The sequence below is a fragment of the Salarias fasciatus genome, chromosome 18 (assembly GCF_902148845.1).
Source record: "Salarias fasciatus chromosome 18, fSalaFa1.1, whole genome shotgun sequence".
Taxonomy (NCBI): domain Eukaryota; kingdom Metazoa; phylum Chordata; class Actinopteri; order Blenniiformes; family Blenniidae; genus Salarias; species Salarias fasciatus.
Window position 1 is genome coordinate 17430019 of NC_043762.1, and position 19849 is coordinate 17449867.

At 39.5% G+C, this 19849-nt stretch overlaps 1 protein-coding gene across 1 annotated transcript in view; it reads left to right on the plus strand.

Moving 5' to 3' along the window:
* The window catches only part of astn1 (astrotactin 1), a 337883-nt gene that overhangs the window by 93204 nt on the left and 224830 nt on the right, over positions 1-19849 (plus strand). Inside the window, 3 exon segments of the mRNA XM_030115287.1 lie at positions 12313-12420; positions 14190-14339; positions 19121-19288. Of these exon segments, the coding sequence (XP_029971147.1) occupies positions 12313-12420; positions 14190-14339; positions 19121-19288 (426 nt within the window).

Below are 19849 nucleotides of genomic sequence, written 5' to 3' on the forward strand. Positions count from 1 at the left end.
GATGGGCAAATATGTACCAGCACTCGGTGTTCCTGGCAGGAGTGATGAAGCCTTTACATCTGCTTGGGGAGAGACTGAAAAATTTTGTCTCATCCTTTCAGCAGACAAGAAAATAGTGATAAGTTCAAGCTCCAAAATGAAATCCATTTTTTTTTTTTTCAAAGTTCAGAGGGAATATTTGAGGATCTGTTTTGTGTTTTACTTTCAAAATCCTGTTGCATTATGAAATGTGTCGTGCAGCCTTGGCAGCTGCTCAGCCTTGTTTCTTACTGATTCATTATTGAAACTGGACTGGCTAATGGTGGTGAGGAGCTGCGCAGTGGACCATAGTTAATCTCTAATCTGTACGTATCCATATAGGTCAGGAAACAAACAGCAGCCAAAAAATTAAACAAAATTAATTTAATCCTAATTGTGCTGTAATTGCATTACTGAGTACTCATGTCAGTATCAGAAATTACCCAAATGTAAGGCCTCAATGTTTAGAGTGGAGTACATTGCATGCCCAACTGGTACAAGTATTTTTTTTTTTTGGAAGAAAAATATGTTAGAAATTTCTGTCTCATATCCTGGTGATATTTGTTGGCGAAGGCAGAGTCCCTTGTAGTCAAGCTACCACTTTGAAAAGCATATCTTTGTTTGCAGAGTAGTCTGGAGGCCTTGAGTGCTTATTGTCCTCAAGTAGTCTCTCCACTCTGGTCTCTGTGTCTTTGTTTCTTCCTTTTTATGACAGCAGCTGTGAGCTCGGACAAGCCCCCGTTCTGCTGCGTTCTCACTTTGTGCCGGTCGGTCTCCTGACACCGCGGCTCCACGCTCAGACCAAGAGAGGAACAGCCTCCTCCTAATTATTTTGCTGGCAATTTATTTACTTAGACTTCAGGAATACACACGTGGGCAGCATCGAAAGAAAAATTATTTGTGCATTCATTACAACTGTTCTGTCACGAGCATCAGCTTGGTGTATAAAAGAAGACATTTGGTTCCTAGCGCGCACACACACACACACACACACACACACACGCCTCTTAAAATTTCTGTGCTTCCAGGTACAGATTAGTATTCTCTGAAGCCAGCTGCATAGAAATGAGGCTGTCTAAGCAGGCAATTAGATCTGCTTCATGCAGTTTGGAGTCACTGTTGTTGGTGATTCCAGTCAACTATTTTCATCTTTGTCATAAAATATGCACAGACAGAGCTTTTGTTGTCCTCAGTAGACAACTTCCATGTGCATGTGTGAGGCAGAAGCAGGTAAGGTAATGACTCCTTCCTTTTTGCGCTGAAGATGCCTCTCTCCATATGTCAGCGCATTTAATGGACTCCAGAGTGACTTCTAAAGCAAGTAGAAGTACCTAAGTTGCCAAATGGGAGAAAGCGGTGTCAGAATGAGTGAAAGGAGTGGGCCCGAACCTGCGGGATCCCATCAGTATTTCATGGTTGTTATTGCTGAGTGGGTGCATAATTTATTTCCTGATTGGTTGTGGGACCTATAATATAATTAAGTCAATGTTGTCTGAATTGGTGGATAAGGTTAATGCTGCATTAGAGTGATTAAACTTCTGCATACTTTAACAAGTGTTATGTGCAATAACGTGGCGGGAGCGCTGGTGTGTCTCCACATTTTCCTGTAATAGGTTGAAAATAAATTGGCTCACTCTATACAGGCCATTTCGGACTTAGCGGTGAATGCAGGTGGGACTAATATTAAGAACTGTTCCAGTCTGGTGTCGGTAGCACACCTGACGTCTTTCACATGATCCACTAATCCAGTTGATGTTCGTAGAAGCAGACACAACAGCAGATATTTTGTTTGTAAACCCAGCTAAGATGCAGTGATAGCAGTATCCATCCATATTCTGTTATTTTCTCTGTCCATTTTAGAGTTGTGGAGGCCATTCCACTTGACATTGAACAAAAGACAGAGTACAGGCTCTCATAATCGCCGGTGGACACACTTATACTTTCAGCCAGTTAAGAGTCAAAGAGTAGGGGCATTTTGCTTTAGCATGTCTTTGAACCTAAAAGCTACAAAGGCAGAAAAAGTGAACATCCTGACCAGGATTTAAACTCTGAGTCAGTGTTTTTATCCCAACTCAATGTTTTTGCATCAACTTTTCCTGGACCCATATTAATTATACGAAGGTCGCAGGAAAATGGAGCAGATACAAGCTTGATGTTCGGTCACTAATAAATATCTTAAGTATCTTGATATCTTTGAACTGCAGAAGAAAATTGGGACCTAGAATGAGTCAACATTGTAAACTTCCACTCAGGCCCTCAACTTGAACCTGAATGTACTTAATAACAATTCTAATCAAACAAGGACGACTTGTATTCATGGATCAAACACCTGTCGTGAATTTTTTTGCCATTGAAGCTCCTTGTTAGGAATAGTTTATCATGCATTTGCCGTATTTGGATGATTGCACTTCATAGGTGTGAATGAAAATTCTGGAAATAGAACCGTAAGCAGCATCCTAATGTCAGTGATTTAAAAGTTGTCTTTGCCTGGATCTCCCCTCTGCGTAGCACTTTGGTCCCCAGGTATAAAACGTGGCTTGTCACTTCTTGTTCTACAGAGTCTTCTCCAGTCCCCAGAATTTAATTAAAATAAAGAGCGGAAGACGCTGCCAGATTATTATTCTAAGCTCTTCACAGACTCAGAATCTGATGAGGAGGGTTTTGAGAGGGTTGGGTTTTTGGCACTCACTGCCTGAATGTTCAAACGGTGTCTTCACAGTGAAAACATACGATTTTAAAATCTAACAAGGCGGTAGCCTCACCATAAACACATTAGTCCCTCTGATGAGACAAAAAGACAATCACTGACTTAATATCTGCTTATAAGGACTTTGGATGATTGAGTTTTGCTGAACAATATTGATGCTGCTTTCTTTAACGCCTTGCATGTTTGCACAGTGGACTGCAGGCAGGTTATTAATACACAGGTGGAGCAGTACCTTCACAATACAAACACAACTTCATTTTATGGAGTAGTTTGTACTGTTAGATGGAATCATCTACCCTGAGTGTTTGGTTCTAAATCTATTATAAACACATTTGTTCCTTTTTTTTTTTTGCTTATTGTGCACTTTTTCTTTTAATTTCAAGTTACTGCACAGCCAAAACTTATAAGCTGCAAGTTGCCACAACAAAAAAGTGTTAGCTGCAGGCTAGCAACTGTCTCTTGGTACTGCAGAGCCCTCAAATACTGAATTCATTCCTTCATATTAATATCACATGTTTTCAGATCTAGTGCATTTGTCCCCCTCGTGATAAAGATTTTTTTTTCTCCTCTTCAGTCACAATGCTACTGGGCATTGAACACTGCTTCATCAAAACTAAATGTAGTCTCTTGGATTTCATGCAGTGTGGTTTTTTTTTTATCTTGAACAGAAACACATGGGTGTACAATGAATTATGCATGCCTACCTGTCAAACCGTGTTGTTTTCATTGACATCTGCTAAAAGTTTAAATAACTCACTCAAAATAGTTCAGTAATTTGTTTTTGGCCTAGTAGAAATGCAGGATTAACATATTTATGCGTTATTCAGAAACATATTCCATATATTTCTTTCACTGTGCATAATTCGTGATGCACATTTTTACTTTTCTCATCCATTTATGAGTTTTACATATTGCAACTGAAATCTCAAAAATGTTGGAATCAACATTTAAATAAGATCATGATCCTATGATAGAAATAGCAGTTAATTACTTTGTAACAAAAACCAAGTTGTGATAAACTCATGTTTCTTTCATTAATCAGGAAAAAGGAAGCACACCGTCTTAACATCAGTCAGATTTCTTTACGATTGCCCTTTCACTGAACTGAGTCCCGGCTGGGTTTGGGATTCCTTTCTGCGTGGAGTTTGCATGTTCTCTGTGTGTGTGTGTGTGTGTGTGTGTGTGTGGGATTTCTCAGGTTTTCTCGCGTTTTCTCCCACTTGATTTTGTGGCAAATGTGTGGCTCAAAGCTGAGTATACCTTCATACATAATCAGATGAGTTCCACTCCAACACCTGGTAATCCTGAGTTGGATCAAGTTGTGTAGACAACGGCAGGATGTTGTCCTATTCTAGACTAATGTAGAACCATTTTCAAACAACACCCAACGTATTGTACTGTGAAATCCATATTGCTCTTTAGTCTTTATTCGTTCATCTAATTCACAATTTTTCTGCAGTTTCCTTTGCTGACAACACGCCTTCATTTGTTTTTATTGCAACAATGTGAAACCTTACAATTTCCGTAGCAATCAGTAAAATGTAAGTTTCATTTTCTGTTTCAAAGAAAGGTGTATAAAATGGCATTTGAATGTTCTTTCACTCAAGTTGCGTTGGAATACTGATCGGTTGATGTTTTATTCAGCGATCATTAACATTGACAAAACCATTATCTGGGCTTTTCTTTCATGAAATGTTGTTTCCGTAGCAGCTGTGCTCAGGTTCAGTGCTCTTGTCGTTTCTGTTGCTGTGACATTCCTACCTTCTTGACTTGTTTGTGTGTCCACTTCTTCTGCCGTGGTAGCTTGTCGTTGTGGTGCTGTTGCCATCATCTCCAGCCCCCCTCCATATTTACAGAGCACTCGACATAACCGCGTTCCTTCGTTTCATGAAGAGATAGTGCATGCTGGGTTGGATGTGCACATTTGGAGTAGCCTGATCAGTGTTTACTGTAGCACTTTCGGTTCCTTTCAGCAAAGACTGAATTTCTCTGGAGACACTTTTTTATCCTTTCCGTGTGCGAAGCGACTCTGCAGTCATGGGAGAACCTGTGACATGAGGTATTTGGACCCTCGATCCCTCGGTTGCATTTGAAAGAAGACTAATCGGCAAATTTGCTTGGCTTTGTGAAGCCTTCAATCCTGATATATAATAATTTTTCAAATCGAGTTTTGACTTTGATCATGTGCTGTGGGTGTTATTTCAGTGAATATCAGCCTCATACCAATGATAGGTGATCATACATTACTGCTAAAAGCTGTTTCACCTTAACTGCCTCTAAAGACACGAATATTCCTCTGATACATCACAGTGAATCATGCTGTTGCCCTTTGAACCGCTCTAAGTAATTCTAGTGTGGATGTATTACATTGTAACCAACACTTCTTTTATGTTCGCTTCGCTTTGCAACTAAAAGCCGTCCTTGACAGCTCCGCTTCACTCAGAGATCACGATTCTTTTAATTTTCTCTGTGTATTGACACACAAGGATTTTTTATTTTTTTTTTGATATAGCTTTGCACAGTGATGAAAAACTCACATAATAATAAAAAAATGCTTTTGCATTATATTTGGAGAGTCACTCAGGGGCTTCATTTCATCAGGCTGTGAACCTGAAACTTTGCTTAGAAAATCTTTGAAGTGCTGGTGATGCGTTTGAGGTGATCTCATCAGGAAAAATACATGTTTAAGATTGAGGTTTATGTTCAGCTCACTGCGAAAAGCACAAACAAAAAGGTAATCATTTTTTTGAATATCAACCCTGAAATGATTAAGGTGAAAATAACATGCTCATTTTGCAGAAGATGGGAAAAAAAAAAAGACACGAGAGTGAGAACTGCGATTCTTAACTCTATTTAGGTTGTCATTCCTTGGTTGTAAAGAAGAGAGAAAATATATTAACGGTAGCCTTCTTTCAATAACTCATTTATTTCCTCGAAAGCTGCCTTTTTTTTTTTTTTTGACAAGTCTGTATACCAAGTGAATGAAAAATTGCAAATAGATGCAGCACAAAATGAGAATGCATGAGTCAGAATGAGGCAGTCTGTTGTGAGTCCTGAGGTGAACTGACCATGAACGCTCATTTTCTCAGATCCTTTTTTTTTTTTTTTTTTTTTTAATTTTCTGGTAGCGGACAGCTAACATGCTGTCTACAGACATGTTTTACCTTCTGCGGACTTAATTACAAGTCGCTATTGTTGGTTCCATGAACTTTGATTAATTTGGAACACAGAACATTATTGCTCAAAATGAACAACTTCCATCAGGATCAAGACTCGACGGGAAAAATGTAGTGATGAACTTCAAATGGTTTCTGTATGAAATAATGAGTTAAACTTCCAGACTTTCCTCCTTGCAGTGACTCAACAGGCATTGTTAAGCAAATAGCTATTTGCTCACTCCAGTGTCCTGTTCTTATCTTCTTTCTCTTCATTTACAGGTTGAATACCTTTTCAATTTTAATTATTGTTTGTGCAAAATGAGCTATCTAAAGTTGAGGACTAAATTTTCCGTCTTTTGATGTTTTTGTAATTAAACAATTTTATCAATTAGCAATGGAAAACATACTGAATTCATTCAGTCATTAACATTGCATTTTTGATATCCACCGGTTTCGGCATACATGTCCTGAAAAACGTGATTCCAGATCTGACGGACTGCTATGCCGCTCAGGTTTCTTTCTTTTTTTTTTTTTTTAACCAACTTTACGGATGAAAGGACAATATAAATACTCTCACAAAACAAATGACATTTCTCACCTCCTGCCATTGATTCTGCCTGGATGTGACAGTTTCTCAATACCAGGTGATTTTTAATATCCGCGTTTGTTGCCCTGACATTTTTGCCCGAGCTTTTCTCGAATTGGTTGAATCCTTGTGCTCGGCGATTTGTCTTCACTCTCACTGAGACCAACCTGTTGAAGGCAGTGGTTCCCATTTCAGGTCCAGAAGCTACTTGCTGAGCAAACGGGGACTGAGGGCTGAAAGTGGTTCTCAGAATTAGATTTGTACGCCATAAAAAGGGGCTCTGCACGGTCTGTGAGGGCCACAGTCCTGCTTGTTTCTGAAATGACTTCTTTAACTGTTGATTCTCACCAGTCACTGGACATTAGGTTGTTGCAGGGCTTCATGATGACACAATTATTGGATTTAGGTTCATGAAAGCGAGGTCATGCAGGACTCTGGCCTTACAGGAACAGAAGTGCCCAATCGTGATGTAAAATCTGAAACAGAGATCAGAATCTGCACGCTGATTTCATTTTAAAGGCTCTTGCCACATTGGGTATGTTTTGGCAAACTAGACTTAAGAAGGGTCCACAGCCTTCCGAGACTTTAGCATAGTCGATCTGCCTCGCCTGTGCGAAAATATCACCCGAAGGTTGTCTGAAGAAGATGAAGTCTTTCTGGAAATTGCAACACGTTGCCCAATAAGCACCCTTTTTTCCCCAATAGAATTTGAAAAAGATTAAATCTGGCTTTGTTTTTGTTGGAACATATTGTCATACCTATTCAGTTGCTCTTTTTTTTTTTTTTTGGGTTAAATTTAAAGTGTTGAACTTGAAACCTTTCCCAATTTCCAGCTGATGAGGACCCAGCATTCTTATTCTTTCATTTTAATAGTGAAGTGTCTCTTGCAGCAGCATAACAAACTGTTTGTCCTTGGCTGCATCCTTTTATAGGTTGTTGGGTTTCTTTGAAGTGAGATGGCTCTTGCATATAACAAATATATTGTAGTGTTTTCATATGTCAAAGCAACAATTACAAGGCTTTGTAAATGTTTTCATTCCGACTCAAAAAGACTAACAAGCTCACCACACTTGAACAAAGTCGTGCATTCAGTTCTTCAAGTGCAGCTCATTTTTGAGAAGTCTTAGCTCCCATCGAAAAGCAGTCACAATCAGAAAGATGGCTTTAAAAAGCGGAGGATGACATGTCTTCACCTGCACACGCTTTGTCAGTTCTTCTAGTGGATTGGCACTTGAGTTGTTATAAAAAAAGAAAGTCATCATAATATATGCTTTATTTAGAAGGTTTTTCCCTCTGAGTTTGCACTGCCGTCACTATAGCATCACATCTCATGCAGCAATGTGAATATTTAGTTTATTTCCAAATTTGGGTGGTTTATCTAAATAGCAATTTAGCATTAGTAACTGCCAACGGAAGAATATCTGCATTTTGTTTTTATTGTCAGGTTAATTGCACAACTGAGATCAAGAACTTGTTTATCCATTAGTACAGTCATCAAAGTTATTTCACCAATTTTAGAAAAAAAAAAAAAAAATTAGGCGACTAGAGTGCTATCTTTAATGACTTTAATTATCAGCAGATTTTGCCATGATCATCTTCATGAAGTAGGTGATTTGTAATGAATAATAATCTTCCTTGCACGGTGAACTCGAATAAGTCAGAACTCATGTTTTCAGTCTGTAATTGGTCCCTTAATAAGTAGATGTCTCGTCTGAATATCCAACAAAGAAATCACACATTAGGCATCGGCCCTGCGTCGCGCCTGGCACAAAGCGGTGCCCAAAAGCAGGGAAACGGGAAACTGTGCACTTTCGGAGCAATTTTCCAATAATCATCATCCTATTTAAATGGCAACGTCTTTCACGCTCATGGTCGCGCTGCTCTTAAACAGGGATTCTCTCCGGCGTGCTGATGTGAACTGTTATCTAAAAGATAAAAAGTTTTAGGGTATTACTGACCAATACAGTTGTTGTGATGTCTCACCACAAAGCGCTCAAAACCTTTTTAGCCTGTGGAAGACTGCTGCTTTTCTGTGACTCTTGGAAATAGACGTTGCCTTGAAATAAGGCACTTTTATGTGTTCAGGTTTTTGCACACCAGTGGTAGAATATCCTCATATGAGCCATGTTAACGAAACTTGTTAAAGTTTGAAATGTTACAGTATTTAATCCGTCTGAAACTGCCACTGCCAGAAATGTTCTCAAAAGACCAATAGGTTCATCAGATCCAGCCTAAGTTGTTTGATTAGGCCTGTGAGGAACCCTGAGTGCTTCTGCTATGACAATTTTATATACTGTTTAAATACTCAACAATAAAACTATAACGGTCAATATAATTGTAGTGTTTTCAATTTTATTCTTCTTTTTAGCTTCTTGTCTTGTTCATTTCAACCCCATTCGGCTTTATAGCAAACATTATTGCTATTAGTGTTGGTAGAAGAGTTTTATGAAGATCTACAGGTCTGAGAGGCTTGTGTTGCACATAACCATAAAATAAACAATGCAAAATGAATTTAAAGCCTTTTAACTGGATCTACTTTTGCTTTGTTGATTTTAATCTGTAAGTTTGCGATTGTGAAACATTCATTTCTGCCCTCATGTATATTGAAAGTGACTTAATGTCGGATTTCTAGCTTTTTCTACAGGCTTCTACAGTACTTCTTCCTCTGAACTTCAGTTCATGCAGATTTTATTTGTCTTCCCCACAGAGCTTTAATAGCACTGAATAATGTTCAGATGACTTAGTTCCCTGCCAGCAAACATATCTGAGGGGAGAAGTGTGCGTTGAATATTGGCTTATTATTAAATCAGTCGTGTGAGATACTGCGGAAACAATGGTGCCGCCAAAAAAAAAAAGAGGAGGGAAAGAAAGGTTTCCCACTTGTGAAGTACAGCAGTGCCAACATCTGTGCCGTCAGATAGTCATGGCTGCCAAAAATATTTACGCTGTGCATCCATATCTGCGGTGCATATTGTTCTAAAGGAAACAATAGGAAAGGCTGACGAAGCTGCCGTCATGAGAAAGTCCTTCTGAGTTTGCCACAACGACACCGCTGCCAACGGTGTTTTCATTCCTCCATTGTTTCCGAGGGATCGTCTTCAGTTTAATCAAACACTGCCTTCTTGATTGGGGATTTTTAAAGCTCTCGTCACAGAGCAGCGTTAGCACAAATTTTATTTCGATTCACATACATCCCGCTGAGGCGGCAAATCTGAGCTGCTTTGATGGATTTCCTACCCCTCACTTTGTAATTCGCAATCCGCTCTCACTTGTAAGACAAGCTTCAATTCGTGCCCTCTAAATATAGCTAATGACTTATTTAAAACATGCTGGAAAAAAAAAGTAAAACAAGCTGTTCTTAGTATATAATATACTCATAATGCTGTTGTTTTCACCAACTGTACATCAGTGATCCATGAGATGAGGAAGTAGTTTTAAATGATGCTGCATTAAGACTTCACTGGTGGCTGATTTTTATTACCTTAAGGCAATGAATGACATTATTCCACCACCCTAAAAATGTGCAGCAACCCTTTTTTTCTTTCTTTTTCTTCAGTATTTGGTCCAATACCTTCCTTTTCTAGGGTGTAGCTCAGAAGAAAAAAAAAAACAGGAGTCGTGTTTGTCACCGTGCCAGCGATCACATTGTGTTTTTTTTGTGGATATTTGTTCAATCAGTTTTCATGTTTTTCCATCTCACTGTCTCACTCACCACCTCATTTACATCCTGATATCACCAAACAGCAAAATCAGACAGGGTGTCTGTTGCCTGTGTCCTGCTTCCAAATGAACCTGCGACAAGCCTTCCATGATCGATAAAGCAAATTTCTGTCCAGAAATTTTGTGAGGGTGTGATTTTTTTTTTTTTTTTTTCTGCGAAAATCGCATTGTCATCCATCATAAAAGCACCAAATGTTATGTGGTTCAAACCTTTCAAAGTTGAGGGCTTTCAGAGTCTTTCTTTTTTTATATCACAAATGTGATATTTATCGGTTTTACTGTTTTGAGATAAAATAAGCAATTTGTATTCCTCATCTCAGCCTCTCGGAGGTTTTATGGTCTGAATGAGGAATCATACATCAGAGATGTTGGCCATTTCAAACAAAATAAGGATGAATCTGACATAAAGCAGAAACAGATTCAACAACACTCCTGCAGTCCTCATGGGAAGGTTGTTTTTCTTTGTTTTTTTTTTTTTTTCCACAGATAATTTTGAATATCTTGTCATGATCAAAAGGCATCATTAAAACATACAGTGTGTAAACTTAGATGATTATAAAACGTAAATCAACATTTATTTAACAAGCTTAAAAGATAAAAGCAAAGATTAAAATGATTGCTCCACCATTATAGCCCATCGGCAGTGATCACACAATTTACTTAAAATAAAAAAAAAAGTAATGACTGCTCAGGTTTTTCCTCTTCATAAGAGTCATTCATTTAAAAAAATACAATATTTCAGAAACAGGATATCTGAAAATATCCATGCAAAGCTGAAACTGTTTAGTAAACAACACAAACAAAGCACAAGTGGGAATCCAGATGTAAATTAGAAACATATATTTACTTTAAGTATTTGTGATTAGGCTCTGAAATCTTTGCTTTTGAAATTGATAATAAACATTTATTAATTTTGAAAAACAATTCATCGGAAGAAAATGCAGCTTCAATAAAGGCATTGGGCTTTCTTCCCTGCAGCCAATATAAATTTCCTCACATTTATTAAGATATTCTACAACTGTTGAAATATTTTTTCAATAAAAAATGAAGAATCAATAACATGGGAAGACTGTCCAACATTCACTGCTTACTTTATGTATTGTAGAATATAAGTTGGGGGTGCTGTTTATTTTTAATAAAGCCAATGATAAGAAAAGACAAGAAAGTAGCAATAATAAATTAAATCCAGCCAACTTCTATATAGCAGCACCAGAAATGGAAAATGAAAGATTTCTCAAGGAGAATAACTCTCAGTACCCAGCATTCAATGCGAAGCCTGAAAGTAATGAAAGTAATTTTAGCATGATAATACATTGTCGTTAGCATCAGATAAAAATTGAATATATATTTTTACACTTTTCAAAAATAGCCAAATTAGTAAACATATATAATTTCTAATGCACAAAATAATTGTGACTCATATCAGAAAAATGTTAATACTAAAGACGGGTAACATAAGAAAAGTTTCTGTGGGAAACCATCACCTAAACTGAACCTCTTTGATTTTTTTTGCCTTTCCTGCTGAGAAAACATAAAAATGTTAATGTGTATTTAGAATATTCACAGTGGAGATTTTCTTTTCTCTACAAAGCAAACCTGGTGAGATTTCGAAAACAGCTCAAGGTTGGGTACGACTCTGTGATCCTGTGCTCCCATGAGGACTTCATAAAAAGACAATGTAGCTGGAAAGCAGAACTGAAAGTCTTTTTTATACACTTTGTCACAGATATTTGACAGTGGGTGGCCTTTTGGTGCTTTTCTTATTAGAAAGCCAACTTTTTAATGTTCAGATTAATTATAATCAAGCGAAATCCGTACGTGTCGATTTGCATCACGTTAAAGAAAAATACATTTGTGCTTGAAATTGTATTATGCTGAATATGCAACGCTTATGCTGAAACTCCCCGCGAGCCCACATGATGATTAATAAATGAAGACAACTTTGATGTTCTGATATGTTTCCAAAATGAATCCATCACTGAGGTCATCTCCAGTTCCTTGCTGCCTTTTGCCCGCCATTACTTTGAGGATAATTTGAGGAGAAATTCCCCACCAAATGACTCAGAAAGAGGCTTTTTTTTTTTTTTTTTCATTAGAGGTGTATTTTTGTGTGAATCCAACAGCGGGTTCAACATTCTTGAACCCAGACGGGGACTCTGGGACGGAGGCAGACAGCGAGCCTCAGCTGGCGTTTTACACCGACCCTAACCGCAGTCGCCGCCGGAGTCGAGGTATGAGAAATGGTAACGCCAACAGCGCGTGGGGCTCAGGGGGTAAGGAGGACTCGCACACCTACAGACAGTTGATCCCGCCGTCTGATGGTACTGCCATCGCCACAACGCATGACAAGCAACCTCAGCAGTGCATATAGCAGATACGTACTCCCCAGTGTCGTGGATGCTCATGGATGTGACTCCTCCCAAACACACGTATGCACATGTTGTGAATATCCATAGGTCTGTGCAGAGTGGTTGTAACGCATGCGACAGTGATCTCTGTGCGACGGCGTGCCATCTTGTTGATTGAAATCAAACAAGATGATGAGATCAGAGGTTTCCACTGCAGGATAATTTGATGTCAATTGCATCTTCGCAACGCACAAGGATATTGTTTTTTTTTTTTGTTTTTTTTGGGGGGGGAAATAATATCACGCCGAAATATTATTTCTGAGGAGGATCTTGTGCAAATGCTGTCAAAGTGAAGTGGTGCAGCACGCTTTTTTCTGTCAGCATGCCATGTCCTTGCGGTTTTGATGTACAGTAATGGGATGTGGAGGAGAGATGGGGGGGGGATGAATGAAAAAAATAAAAAGACAATGCCCTCAAAATAATAGCTGCTGTCAGAAGGCGTTACAAGCCTTTAAGATGCCTCCAAGCCAATTATTCCCCCTTCATGTGCACAGGTGTCAGAAACATGGCGAAGCCCCCAGAAGTGGAGCCAACACCTTTAATTAGAGTGAGGTGTAAGAATAGAATAAAGTGATTGCGACGCGGCTCCAACGATGCTGTTCACCTCCAGAGGAGAGCATGCATTATGAAGCACGACAAAAACATCCTGTCGTGGAGATTGAAATCATCAAAATGTTCAACTTTTTCTTGTGACACTTCTGTCCAAGTCCACTTTGGCAACATTGTGACAAATTTCAAAATCCGCACTTTGAAAATGGAGTCAGAAAGGTGAAATTTTTGCCCACATCCATTCTCTGGGTAGCTTACTAGATTGAATAAACTAGGTTTATACATAATACGATAGGTCAGGTTTTCTACTCTGGCTTTTGTTTAAAGTGTTGCCTTGGGCAGCTTTTTGAATGAGAAAGTTCTGCCAGAGTAATTTAAAAGTGACAATGTAATCTAGAGTTATTCTGCCAGTGGAAAAAAGAAAAAGAAAAAGGCCACTTTAAACGAAGCGCGAGTGGCTGTGGTCAAGGTCAGAATGTGGTGTTCTTGTGTGTGTGTGTGCGTGTGTGTGCACCTGTGGGTATGAGCTTATGTTTAACACTTTGTGTTGCACTCTGGAGTGTAACAGATAAGGCCGGTGCTCCGTCTCGCTCTCTGGCGGAGGGGAGTGGAGGAAAAAAAGGGAAGATTTTGAAACAACCTCTGAACTGTTGTTATTTAGGCCCTGTGCCCCCCTTCCCACCTCCCACCCCAACATCAACACACATCCAGGGTGACTTTAATACCCTTCCAAGGTAAACCTTAGTCCTGTGCCACCGAGCCATGCCGAGTCTAAACCTCCCAAAGGCTCGAGTTTTTTTGATCCAAAGGTCCTTTTCATGGGCGCTAAGCCTGTTTTTTGGCCTGTTTGTAAAATGACTCCCCATGTACGCAGCGCGTGTATGTGTGTGTGTGTGTGTGTGCATGTAGGTGTATGCTGTTGAAGGGATGTGTGTGTGTGGGGGGGTGGAGGGGGGACTGAAGCTTTGCCACTGTTTCACATATCTCTGCTGTTTGTTGCTTCCCTCCCCCGCCCCCCTCCCCCGTGCATTTGTCCCCAGCAGCAGGTTCCCCGCGGAGCCCCATCAATAAGACCACCCTGACTCTGATCAGTGTCATCAGCTGCGTGATCGGCCTGGTTTACTCCTCTCACCTCTCCTGCAGCCTCTCCGTGCGGGTAATCCTCCATGTGCCGGAGCACCTCATCGCTGACGGTAAGGCATTACACCGGCCCCGCGATTATAGATGCAGCTTTTCCCAGCGCACTCCTGTGGACACGGAAAGCCTCGGGGGGGCTGAGCTGGCATTTTTCCGCCTCTCTTCGGGGAGTTGAGCCCGCTATATCTCTCAAAGCGAGTCGCCGGCGCTTTGCGGGCGAGCTGCTGATTTGCTTTGCTCTCTAAAAGACAAAGGTAAATGCCAGGTCGCCCACCCCCTCCGTGGGTTCACCATGTCATAACACACCACAGATGTGCCCTCAAAGCATCACAACACACTGAGGAGAGGTCACACTGACCACCCGTAGCAAGCCATACATCACTCTTCCCCTTGTACTGTGTTGAACCACCTCGCTAATGAATTTCAATGTAGCACCTTTATAAAAAAAAAAAAAAGAAAGAAAGAAACACCGGAGGGGCCAAACATTGGCTCCTACTGGCTCATTGGCATTTCTCAGCTGTCACAGGACTGAGCTGGCAGTCCAGATATATTATAGACTGTGACTAGGCTCACTCATCTATCATCTGGTGGTCTGATTTGATTCGGAGCGCCGCTGCTTTCCGGTGTTATACGCCGGCCTGCCAGGGAGATATTAAAATTCCAGGGAGGCGTCCAGGGAGGGAACTTTGAAAGGAGAGATGAAAGATGGTGAATTCGCCTGTTGAATTACAAAACCGGGATCGATTTAGAATGTTTCCATAAATGTCTCCACAATCTCATCAGACTTGATTTGATGTCATGGTGAATCAGATGAAAATCTGGACTCGACCACTGGGGGGAAAGAAGCTATTAATGCCAGCAGCTGTGCATGTGTCCACCTTCAAACCCCGTGTAGAAAAGCACAGAATCGTAGTCACACCTTTCTTCTCGCCTTTCACGTCGGGAAAAGTAATCATCCGGAGATGTTTGTGTGCTCACAGTATCCAGTGTTATTGCGCATTCATAACAAAGGATGGGATAAACTTTTCTTCATGACTAACTTGCGGGCTGAAGCAGCAGCGCGTCTGAGGTTTATCAACTCAGATTGTACCTTGGTTTAATAGGTTTTCTTTTCTATTGTGTCTTGTCAGAGACGTGTTCAAATTACATCTCAAACTACCTCTGACAGTGTCACTGTGGCCCTGCAGTGTACAATATGTACTGGTTCACTGGGTTTATCATCCTATTCTCGCCTGTTGGCGCTTGTAAATTTGAGCTCAGCACAAAGCAAATGTTCAGGAGACTTTCTATAGCGTGACTCTGCCGTTGTCTGTGCAAATTATATTATTGCATGATACTTTAGACTTATCGACCAATAGTCTGTCAGTCTAAAAAAGTCATGAAGACGACTGCAGAGTGTTTTTGAGTTTTGAGTTGTCCAGAATGCATCCTTATGAAAATGCAGTCAAAAAAATGTCTTTTTGAATATTTAGGCGATATGCCACTTCTTTGTTGCATTTTCTTTTTCCGGGTTTTTTTTTTTTTTTTTTTTTTTTTTTTGTCACAGAGGGAATTAGAATTTACTCTGAAAATTTAAGGCATGCAAAATATTTGTTATAGCCAAATGTATTAGTCACTGTATAAACAGATAGTGAGACACTGGACCATAATGTTGTTAATCAGCTGAAAACAATGGTGAAACATTGTGATGAGCATTGATAACTAGTGCAATATTGAAATACCTTTGTCTTGATTATTACCAGATTTTACCAATTGTGTCAAAATAAAAAAAAAAAAGGTCTTTTTAACCATATAAAATGAAAAATGAAGCATTGTCTGCAGTTTTAACATTTTGCTCCTTGCAATGTCACAAATTAGTATATAGTGTATATATATATATATATATATATATATATATATATATATATACATATATATACATATATATATATATATATATATATATATATATATATATATATACTATATATATATACTATATATATATATATATATATATATATATATATATATATATATGTGTGTGTGTGTGTGTGTGTGTGTGTGTGTGTGTGTGTGTGTGTGTGTGTGTGTGAAAGCAACACAACACAAAAACAATAAGTGTAGGTGCTTCCAAAAGGGAAAAACAATATTTCATTAAAAAAAAAAATCCATCATATTACATTTTAATATTTTATGAGATTAGATGATTCATTGCCTGGAGGAATATTGTGACTGACATATTTTAATTTGAAAGGATGCTTAAATGTTTCATCTTGTATGATAATAGTGTTCAAATAATGGATCAACAAAGAAATATGTCAGTAATATTCCACTTTTTGAGATGCATCAATTCAACAGTTGCTTGAGTACTTCAGACTGTTTTTTCTTTCTTTCTTTACATCCCATAGTTAACTTAGGAAACGGCTCTAATGTGTTGTTGCTCGATTGCAGCCGAACCTCCCTGTTTAGACCTCCATACAAGTGCTGCACTGTGTTGCTTCAAACCTGGTGCTCACTCTTCTGATCCTGCTCTGAAAGTCCATTCAAGCGTACATGACCCCCTGTTAAGAGTCACACTCGACGTGATGATGATGAATATGTGACTTGAATTGACCTCTGTTTCCTCTCTCAAAACATATTTTCTAGTCTGAACTGAGTGTGTTACTTGTTTTTTACCGAACTATGTATAAAACATTATATTTAATATTTGAATCCATTTGGTGATGCAGAAACATAAATATTGCATTGCTCTGGTTGCGAGACACGTCAACTGCAACGTCTACAGTATGTCAAAAAGTGAAGCTCTGCTGGTATACTCAGTGTGGAAGTTTTCCCGTGCAATTTCTCGAATTTTCACAATTAAAGCCAACAAGATGTGTCCAGTCGGCTTCGGTGTGTGCTCCAGTTTTAAAGGAATCATCAAAGGGAATGGGACTAACTAGGACACCCGGAGCCTGCCAGGAAGCCATTAAATATGCTCGGGTTAGCTAATGCCCACTGCATCCCACTTTTTTTTTTTTTCTTCCCAAAAATGGACAAGATGTTGGTCAAACAGTATTTCTGGATGATTTAGAGATCATACAGCAGATTGTTGTCTCTATCAAGTGCTATAGTGACACCTGCTGTGTCAGGTGTCCAAGTACTGGAGGACTTAGAGCTATCAATATATGCATACTTGAATCTTTCTTTAATTACTCCAGGCAGCTGCAATCCGAGTAGGAAGCGTTTCACAAATACACCTCATTTTGACAGATTTTCTTTGTTTACCCACATTTGAGCTCCTAACCCTGAGAGACCTCCGTCTTTAAACCTATTCCACGTAGGAAATTGATTACCCCTTTTTAAAGAAAAGTTCTCCGCTACACCTTTCAACAACAAGGCAATTAAAGCATAAGTAGATGGGTTTGAAATTAAACCAAAACACTAACTCGTGCAGTCCCTGCCTCATTATCCTCCATTACAGCTACAAAATGCTACTCTGATGCTCAGCAGTTTTCCTCCTCTGATCAGATTCCCAAACTTTGAAATTACATGAAAACAAACAACACTGTGGTGGTGCATTTTAATTGTCAACATCATTTACAGTTGTTTACCTCTCTTCTGAAACACGTGTCGGCTGTTAGTGCCTGCTGCGAAGTTCCCCAACATTCATTAGCACTGACAAAGTGTTGATTTGATGTAGAAATTAATCACGCTGCTTAATTTATGTCACAAATGTTGATAGTATGGTACAAAGGGCTCAAGGTTGCGCGAAGCTGTTTGTGTGTCAGGTTCGGGGAGAACATAGATCGACGTAAGAAATGCTTATTTTAAACTACTGAAACAACATTTAATAATAAAGGCACTGAATTATTCTGACAGTGTTATTGCAACGTAAACAGCCTGAGTGGGAATATTACATTTTCGAAGTTGCTATCTGCTTCCAGGCGGTGTGTGCTGCATCTTTCTAATGCCGATTGAATTAAAATGCTGTCTGCATTAGCCGAGCAAGAAATGCATGAAACTACAATTTCTTTCCGCACTGATTTGACTGACAACGCAGACCTGCGTCAATACAAATCCATCAGCCCAAACTACATTAAAATATAATGTAAACAAACAGCATGCCTGACTTTTCATTCTTTTAACCCTCAACTCTTATTTATCCGCTCACCGTGGAAAATGTGTTGAAAATTGGAGCGTCTGTTTCCTCCACTCCTGGTACATCTGTTTGGCTGCAGGGCAGAGCGGCTGCCTCAGCTGAATGCCTGTGGTTACCGATAATAATAAACCTCATAAATGCTTGTCCTGTTATTATGAACATCACTTCATTTAAATGTTAGGAGTTTACACTTGTTTTCTTTTTAGTTTTGCAGCCGGTGAAGTTTGTCACCTTGGCAGGACTCCAGCTAGGACGTCAATGATCCTAAATGAAGCTGCAAAAAGATTTATATCTTTCAAGGGTCAAGCTGGTGCTGGCATTTTTTTTAATTAAATTCACTTTTTGTGTGTTGTTAGTGCAGTATTTCAGTCTGAAGGTTTCCTAAAGTTTTCTTTCTTTTCATCAATTTGCATTGCTATCTATTAAGCCTTGAGCTGATTCACTTCGATGTATGGTGTCAGGATGTAGGCTTGAAGGTGTTTTAGTTGATGTGCAGCGTCCTTGTATTTTTCTTCTTTGAATGACTGCTAAATATTTTGAAATGTTAAAATCGCCGGTGGGAAAAATCTGTATGCCGCAATCATTTGTCTTACCGTTTTACTGATACCTAATCAAGCTCTTCAACCTTCTCCGTCTTTCTTTTCCATCTTGTGTCCATCTCGTCCATTCTCCCTCACCTCGTGTGTTCCCCCCTCCCTGCCTCCTACTCCTCAGGATCAAGGTTCATTTTGCTGCAGGGGAGCCAGCTGGACGCCTCAGACTGGCTCAACCCGGCTCAGATCTTGTTGTACTACCAGCAGAACGCCAGCGGGCCCTGGGTCAGCGAGCTGTGTGGACGACGCCTCCTGGATCCATGCGAACACCAGTGTGACCCTGAGACAGGTAAGATAAAAACAGACCTTATTTATCCCACGTGGGGAAATCCGACCATCACAGCAGCTCTGTTTTACACAAATAGTTCAAATGGGGAGAAAAGATTAAGAGTCCACTCACTGTCTCCATGTCCAAACCCTGGAGGACACATGACGAGTGCCGTTAGGCCGTAAGGATGTTACATTACAGAGAGTGTTGCCATAGAAACCTTGTTAGTTATAAAATGATCAAGGTCCTTGCTTCTGTTCACATGACCTTCATTCACAATTCATTGGAAATATGTTCATAAATGTATTTTAAAAAAATGACTCTCAGCTTTAAGTCTTGAACTCATTACTAATGTCACATTCAGAGAGAGAGAGAGAGAGAGAGAGAGAGAGAGAGAGAGAGAGAGAGAGTACGAGCATATGTTGTGGAGCCTGTGTTTGTAGGAATTAATTAAATAGTATGCATAGTCCACATAGAACTCTCTACAAGCCCAACCACAACTCAGACATCATTGCTGAAAGTAAGGTTGTGCATAGTATTCGGCTTTTTGTTATTTCATGAGTTACAGTAATGAAAAAGTAT